General features: G+C 67.4%; 1 protein-coding gene across 3 annotated transcripts in view; it reads left to right on the forward strand.

Moving 5' to 3' along the window:
- The window catches only part of ERFL (ETS repressor factor like), a 33,393-nt gene extending 25,631 nt beyond the window's left edge, over window positions 1–7,762 (forward strand). For all 3 annotated transcript variants that reach the window (XM_074938627.1, XM_074938625.1, XM_074938628.1), the window contains 4 exons: window positions 5,209–5,443; window positions 6,132–6,312; window positions 6,426–6,549; window positions 7,086–7,762. In XM_074938627.1, coding sequence (XP_074794728.1) covers window positions 5,209–5,443; window positions 6,132–6,312; window positions 6,426–6,549; window positions 7,086–7,618 — 1,073 coding nt within the window. In that variant the 3' untranslated portion in view covers window positions 7,619–7,762. The remainder of the gene's footprint in view (window positions 1–5,208; window positions 5,444–6,131; window positions 6,313–6,425; window positions 6,550–7,085) is intronic.
- Window positions 7,763–8,086: the final 324 nt, after the last annotated feature.

Genomic DNA, 8,086 nt, shown 5'->3' on the forward strand with positions numbered 1-8,086 from the left:
CACACACATGCACACGTACACACACGTACACACACCCCTGCCCACACACGTACACACACGCACACACATACACACGTACACACACGCCTGCCCACACACGCACACTTGAGATCACCCACCGGCGCGGCCCGGTCCGGCTGCGGGCTCTGACTCCCCGGGAGACCTAAGCGGGTTTTTGGGAAGACGAATCAGTTTCCAGTTGTTGGTTAAATAACAAAGCGGGCTGGGCCGGCCGGGCCGTGGAGGGGCTGAACCCTGGGGCCCTGGCCGCGACTCTTCAGGGCCCCGTCCCGTAGTGACCTCTCCCAGGACAGTAACACGCCCAGGCAGCCTCGCCCCACGCCTGTGGCCATGACGGCTGGGCTGGCTCGTCCCCGCCGTGACACCCACTCACACCTGGTCCTTACGCAGCGCATCTGCAGAGAGCAGAAGAGGGGCCGGGCCGGGCCGGGCGCCGGGGCGGGGGTCCCGTGGCTGGAGGTTCCAGAGCAGGTTGGACAAAGCTGCCCGGGAGGGTCTGGCCAGTGGCTGGCGCCTTGCCGGACACCTGTCCCCCTTTCGAGAGGCTGAGGTGTCCCGTGCGCCCCCAGATTTCACCTCACTTCGGAAGGACTCGCTGACAAACCCAGACCCAAACCGCCAGGGTCAATACCCGGTTACTGACCCGTGGGAACCTGCCCACTGCGCCCATCGCATTATCCAGTCAATCAACTGGAACGTCCCCGGTGTCCACACGGGTCAGCTGCCCCGCACGGGGCTAGGGGAGCACGTCGCTGGCTGCAGGACAGGGCAGTTTGCGCTGACTCCGCTTGTCATGGTGCAAACCGGGGCAAGTCCCCAGAGGAGATGAGGTCCCTCGGGAGACCCCTGCGCCCCCCAGGGTGTGTCCCCTCGGCTGATTACCCCAGAGCGGCTGGCCCGTCTAGCCTGCCATTGCGCGTGTGTGGATAGACATACAGCGGACACACCTCGATGTGGGCGGTATAGGCATGTGTATCTGGGAAGGTGGGTTCGTGGGGGTGTGTGTGTGATTTACACACGCGCTGTACACCTCTCTCCATGTTACACACAGACGCAAACACACGCAGGTCCTCTCTCACGCACACCCGGGCTGCAGGCGCCGCAGCGCTGAGCCGCCCCGGGGGCGGAGCGGGTCTCTGGGGCTGGGGGCTGCGGGGCAGCCCGGCCCATGGAAGCCGCTGCCTTTCCCCGCCGGACGCCGCTTCGGAGGCGCGGCCCCCGGGCCCCCAGCCTGGCTCATTAGCGGCCAGATTCAGCTTTTCTCTGCAGTCCCGCGGACACCTTGCGCCAGGCCCAGAGCCGGGCCGAGAGAACCCAGCCTAGGAGCTCGCAGCTCGCCCGAGCTCGGACACTCAGGGCCGGGAGAGATTCACCCCCTGAGCCCCGCTGTGGACACTGCCGGGGCGCCGGAAGAATCGCGCTGTCAGCCCAGCCGGCGTCGCTGGAGGGGCGGCTTATGGCCGGGTGGGGCCGGCCCCGGCAGCGTCCACACACCTCTCCGCACAGCTGGGGGCAGGGCCCGGAAACGCAGCGTGAGTGTAATTTACAAACGGGGCATGAACGTGACCCCCAGCCAGGTGACCGGCCTTCTCTTGGGGCTAAATGTCCCAGGCCACAGCGGAGCGCGGAGCCTTGGTGGCCCCGTGAGCCAGCCCCAGAGCCCGGTTAACACGTCCCGGTAATTCCAGAGACCTGGCTAGAGAGGCGAGACTCGTCCTGGCCGGAGAGAGATGCCCCGGCTTGCTCCCCTCCCCCACCTGCTCTCGGACCGACCTGGCCACAGCCGCCCTGCCCGAGCTGGAAATCAAGCCCAGGGCTCGGCCAGCGGGATCGACGGGGCTGGAGGCTGCGGGGAGCCGGGGGTTTCTAAGCCAGGCTAGCTCCGGAAGCAGCGCACCGGTGTAATGATCCTGCTACGTTACCCCCGTATAGCCCAGTGTAACGCCCGGTGTGGATACTGAGAGGGGCTTCTCCAGCTCGGCGGCTGGGGCTTTCGGACCGGCCACGCACGGGCTCTGCTCCGGTGTGAGCGGCCGTGACAGGTGCGAGCCGGCCGCAGACTGGCTGGGGAGGGCGCGCTGCGGAAAGGGGCCGGGGCCGGGGCCGGGGCCGGGGCGGGTCACACCCTGACTTTGAGGCCGTTGAGACAAAAGCCAGGAACATTGTGGGGAAAGTGTCAGACCCGGGACGTCGTGTCCTGTACGGCGCGGCCCTGGGGAGCCTGAGCCGGGTGCTGCGTCCGGTCTGGGCAGCGCTTTAGGGAAGAGCTGGGCAGAGGAGAGCGACAAACCCGGGGGGCGGTTCAGAGCCCCTGAGCCAGGCGGCAGGTTACCCCCCTGGCCTGGCTCGTCCTGCGCGGGGAGAGTGAAGGGAGCTGGGTGAGAAGGGCCGGTTACACCCAGGACGGGGCTCGGGTCTGCTCCACGCTGGGCGCAATCCGCAGCTGGGGCGGTTCCGTTGGACAGTAGGAAAAACCAGCTCCTGAAGGGAGTCACTGGGGGGCTGGAGAGCAGGGGGCCAAACCCCGGCTGGGCTGGGCTGGGCTGGGGTTACTTGGCCTGGCCTCACCGCAGGGGCCGGGTGCTGATGGCTTCTCAAGGCCCCTTCCAGCTCCATAGTTCTGAGTCTGTGACTCCGGCCGAGCTGAAAGCTGCCCCCGGGGAAGGGCCCCCAGCCCCTTTGTCACAGAGCCTCCCAGCACCAGCGCTCAGCCGGGGTCACTCTCGCCCTATGTTACAGCTGGGGAAACCGAGGCACGAGGCCAGGACCTGGTTTGCCTGAGTTCACGGAGCAACCGAGCTGAGAATAGAACCCAGGAGTCCGGGCTTCCAGCCCCGCGCTCTGGGCACTTCGTCAGGCATCCGGGCCAGGGGCCTGCGGGACGGCCTCCTTACAGCCCCGCAACTCGAGTGCCGAGCCATGAGCCCCACGAGCGACTGACCCACCCGGCCCCTCTGGAGTCACTCAGAGCCCTGGGGGAGGGGCGCACTGAGAGGGAGCCAGGAGCCGTGTAAGGTACCCGCGGGGCCCACCCAGGGGCCCAGGTACCCCGGGGGTACGCAGGGCTCTTCCCGGGGTACGTCAGCTCAGCACGAGGGTTGCCGAGTTTTACAACAGGCTACAAGACAAGCCCTAGCCGGGTCCGCGCAAAGCTCTGCGCGCCCTGCCCGGCCGGCGTCTGCCAAGCGCGTCACTTCGGCATTCCAGGGGCCCCGGGAGCAAGGGGCGGCCGGCCAGTGCCCGCGTGCGGTGACACCCCTGTAAGTCTGTAAGCGAGCAAAGTGTTTCAGTGAGGCGAAACCTGGGGGGGCGCAAGGCAAATCTGCCTCCCGCCGGGGGGACAGGGGTCTGGAGAGTCTGAGAGCCCCTGGCTGCTAGAGACAATTGTCTCGTGTGGGTAACAGACAACGGGGCGAGGGGGGGGGGTAGAAGCTAGTGTGATTAAATCCTCTCTCTCTCACACACACACAAATTGTACCCACAATTTTCACAGAGAGTTTGGCAAATTGGAGCGTGATAGTGACACGCGCTCTGCGTGTTCTTCCTACGGGCAAACACAACTCACCAAACCAACCGGGGACCCCGCTGGGCAGCAGCTCGGGCTCGGTCCGGAGCTACGTGGCTCCATACAAGGGTGTGTCTGTATATCCGTGTAATGGGGGGGGTCCCTAAGGACTCTCTCTGTCTCTCTCTCTCTCTCACACACACACACACACACACGCAAGCAGGCCAGGAAGGCTTCAGAGCTGTCTGGTGAATTATGATGATTTTGTGTATTTATTTCTGTGGACAGACCAGGAAGTTTCGGGGCCACACTTCTCCCCACTGGCAACACCGGGGGGCTAGAAGGTGTGAAAGGGTCCGACCGTCCCACGCTGAGTGGAACCAACCCGCCGCCTCGCCCTGTCGGCCCCGGTAGCTCGGGCAGGGGAGCGGAGACCGGAAGCTTCGGGTCCCGGCAGCGCGCTGGGCGCTGAGCCCCCGGGACGTTCCGTGGACCCAGCCGGGCTTTGGTTCCGTTCCTTGGGTCATGAAAATATTTGTGATTTTGTCTCAGTTTGGAAAAGGAACATTTTTCAAACCATCTGCAAAATTCGCATGGGATAGGAACCGCCCCAGTCAGACACGCAGGGACACACACACGCAGGGACACACGCGCAGGGACACACACGCAGGGGGACACACACGCAGGGACACTATTGCGCTACACACACACACACACATCTCTACATTGCTACACACACAGGCACACGTGTACTGTCTCTCCATTCACACGCCTGGGGCGGCCAGGCGCTGGGAATGGGCGCAGGGGGTGGGTCACTGGATGGTTCCCGATTCGGTTCATTCCCTCTGGGGCACCCGGCACTGGCCGCAGACAGGACCCTGGTCTGGACGGACCCTGGCCCTGCCCCAGGCCGGGATCCCTCCTCAGACACCCGCGGCCTTGTGTGCACCTGTCCGCCTTTCACACCCACGGCTCAGCCCCTCCAGCGGGGGGCAGCAGGGACCCCCACGCCGAACTCTGCCAAGGGGCTGGAAGACACTCGCTTCCCCGCCCTGCCCGGGCCGGAGTCCCGCGGTGTCTCTAGCCAGCCCAGGGGCCCAGGAGTCCGTGGGGGTGGGGCTCGCCGCGACGTCAGCCCTTCTCGGCTTTTTTTGCTCTAACCCTGGGACCTCGGACCCGCCCGCCCCCCCCAGGCCAGGACCCCCCCTAGGGGGAAACTTCCCCCGCCATCCCCGGGGCCTGGAGCCAAACGGGTTCCGAACATCGCGGAGGGAGCGCGCAGGGGGGGCGCGGAACAGGCTATTGCTGGGGTGGGGGGTGGGGCGGCTCTGGCTGGAATCAGCAGCTGGGCCGCCTCGGCCCCTCCCCCCGCCAAATCTGGTCCCGAGGAGCTGGGCTCGGGGAGCTGTGGGCTGGGGACCTCCGGCGCTCGTGCGCCAGGCTGGCGGGGGAAATCCGGCCCCCCTCCTGTGCGCAGGGGTGGGAAGCGGGGACCCGGCTGGTCTCCATGGCCCCAGGACCGGGCAAACCCTCTGCTGCCCCGAGCGCCCGGGTGGGGCTGCCCCTCCCCCGGCGCCCAGCTGGGGGGACCCGTCTCTGCCCCGGGCGCCCTGCGCCACGTCTCCAAACCAAGGCTATCCAAGGGCGCGTTCCGGGCGCTGACGGGTCCGCTTGCCCCGCAGGGTTCGCCTTCCCCGACTGGGCCTACAAGCCCGAGTCCAGCCCCGGCTCGCGGCAGATCCAGCTGTGGCATTTCATCCTGGAGCTGCTGCAGAAGGAGGAGTACCACGACGTGATCGCCTGGCAGGGCGACTACGGCGAGTTCGTGATCAAGGACCCCGACGAGGTGGCGCGGCTGTGGGGCGTCCGCAAGTGCAAGCCCCACATGAACTACGACAAGCTGAGCCGGGCGCTGAGGTGAGGGGCTGGGGGGGGATCCCCGGGGCAGCCCCCCAGAGCACAGAGCCAGACGCACAAGAGACGGTGCAGGCTCAGCTCAGCACCCCCACTCCTGGGGCACTGGGGCCAGCCCTGCCTGCGGAGCGCGCCCCCTCCTGAGTCTCCCCACCCCAGCCCCCCCGAGCCACAGTTCCCAGCTAGCGAAGGGGGGGTTGGCGGGACTCCTGGGTTCTTTTCTCAGCCACGGGAGACCAGGCTGAGGCATTCGTCTGGGCCGTGCCTCAGCTTCCCCACACGTAAAATGAGCGGGGGAGGGGAGGGGTTATTTGAAGCCCCCCATGGTTTGGGGCGTGGAGTCAGCAGGACGGTGGGCGGGGTGGGGGGGTAGCGATGAGTCCAGCCCTGCACCCTCCCCCCCCACCAGAGACCTGATGGCGCGTTGATTCACTTCGGCCGGCCGGGCTCCCTGAGACTCCGCCTCCCTTATAAATATTCATGAGCAGCTAAATGCTACTGGGGGCCTCGGACCCGCCCCCTGGCTGGGAAATAACCTCCGCCGAGGCCCGGCTCAGCAGGGGAGGGGGGTCGGCGGGGGGCTGTCCCCGGCGCTGGCCCAGGGCCCCTGGGAACCAGGAGCTCCCCCCGTCCAGGTCAGTGGCTCCTGGGGGGACGCGCGGCCCTGACCCCCCCGCCCTGACCCCCCCAGGTACTATTACAACAAGCGGATCCTGCACAAGACGAAGGGGAAACGCTTCACCTACAAGTTCAACTTCAACAAGGTGGTGCTGGTGAATTACCCGCTGCTGGAGCTGGGCAGCGCGCCCCTGCTGCTGGCCCCCTGCCCCGGGGGGGCGCACGGCCCCGACTGCCCGCCCCTCACGCCCGAGGTACGAGCGGGGGGCTGCTCGCCGGTGGGGGGCAGGGAGATGGGAGGGGCACGTTGGTGGGGGCGGGCAGGGAGGTGTCCAGGCCTCACGCCCTCTTTCTGCCCCCACCCCAGACCCTTCAGTCCCTCTTCTCCAGCCCCCGCCTGGGGGGGCCCCCCGGACGCAGCCCCCTCTTCGAGCGCCAGGCCGAGAGCGAGAAGCTGCGACTGGACTCGGCCCTCCCCTTCCTGGGCTCAGGTGAGAGCCGGGGCCGCGGGGCGGGGAGGGGGCCCCTCAGCTGGGGGACAGAGGAAATGGGGGGGCATAGAGCCCCCATCTGCCCCGGCTGCTCAGACGCAGGGGTATGAGTTTGTCGGGGCTCAGCTCAGTTGCCCCCCTCACAGTCGCTCCCGCAGGCAGGCCCCAGGCTGGGCGGGCCACGAGCGGCTGAGCCCCCCCTTCCTCCCCATGGGGTTCATGGGAGGGCTGGCTGCTACCCCTGCACGTGGGGGTGGGGGATGTCACACAGTGAAGAGCCTGAGTCAGCCATAGGTGAGGACAGAACCCAGGAGTCCTGGCTCCCAGCCCCTCCCCCGTAACCCTTGGACCCCATTCCCCTCGCAATGTCTTAGCCAGGGAGAGAACCCAGGAGTCCTGGCTCCCGTTGGTGCAGAGGGGGGAGGGGAAGCTGGGGTGGCGGGTTTGGATACTGGAGGCGGGGGGGGGGGCTGATTTTTCCTCCTCCCGTCTGAGGTGGGGGCTGGTCACTCATGTCTCCCCTTCTCTTCCCCCAGGTGTCTCCGGCTATTCGAAGCCCCCCTTGCTGGCCCCCTACGGCAGGACGTCCCCCTTCCCCGAGTACCCCTGGAATTTTAACCCCTACCTCTCCGGCGCCTTCCCCCTCAGCAGCTCCAAGCTCCCCGCCTCCCTCTACTCCCCCCATTTCTACCCCAACCCTCTGGCCCAGCTCCCGGCCCCCGTCTCCCTGCTGGCGGGGGAGGGGGCCGAGAGGGGGGCCCTGGGCCCAGCGACCGTGCCACGCCTTTGCCTGCCCCCCCACGGTGCCGCCCTGCCCCTGAGGGGCGAGGGCCACGGGCCGGTGGGGCGGGAGAGGGAGGCGCTGGGGGACCGGGGGTCGAGCCCTCCAGGGGGCCCCAAGGAGGATCCAGGCTCCGACTCGGAGCTGGAGATCACGGATCTGAGCGAATGCAGCTCGGAGAACGAGTCCAGCCCTGAGAGCTTGGAGCTCAAACTGGGGGCGCTGGAGGGGGGCCCGGGGGCTGCTGGGGGCCCAGCCGAGGAAGGGAAGAGCCCGGCGGGGACCTGAGCACCGAACCCCGGCTAGGGGCAGCTGCAGCCAGAGCCCCCTGGGTTGCACCAGCGAGGCCTGGCTCTATTTTTATAGGAAAGTTTTATTCACAGAATGTCCCGGATCTGACCCAAAACGGGCCCTGATCCGCCCAACCCAGAACCCCCCATGGAGTCTTGGACACCCCCCAGCACCCCTCGCCCCTCCCCCCATCCACGGTGGGTACTTGGGGGGTGGCACCAAGCCCCCCAGCCCTGCCGGTGCCCCTCACTCCTGACTCGCAGCCCCCTGCTAGCCCAGCTCTGCCGGTGCCCCTCACTCCCGACTCGCAGCCCCCTGCTAGCCCAGCTCTGCCGGTGCCCCTCACTCCCGACTCGCAGCCCCCTGCTAGCCCAGCTCTGCCGGTGCCCCTCACTCCCGACTCGCAGCCCCCTGCTAGCCCAGCCCTGGGACTGATCTGCCCTAGGCTGCTGGACATGCCATGTG

The sequence above is a fragment of the Natator depressus genome, chromosome 24 (genome assembly GCF_965152275.1).
Source record: "Natator depressus isolate rNatDep1 chromosome 24, rNatDep2.hap1, whole genome shotgun sequence".
NCBI classification, from domain to species: Eukaryota; Metazoa; Chordata; order Testudines; family Cheloniidae; genus Natator; species Natator depressus.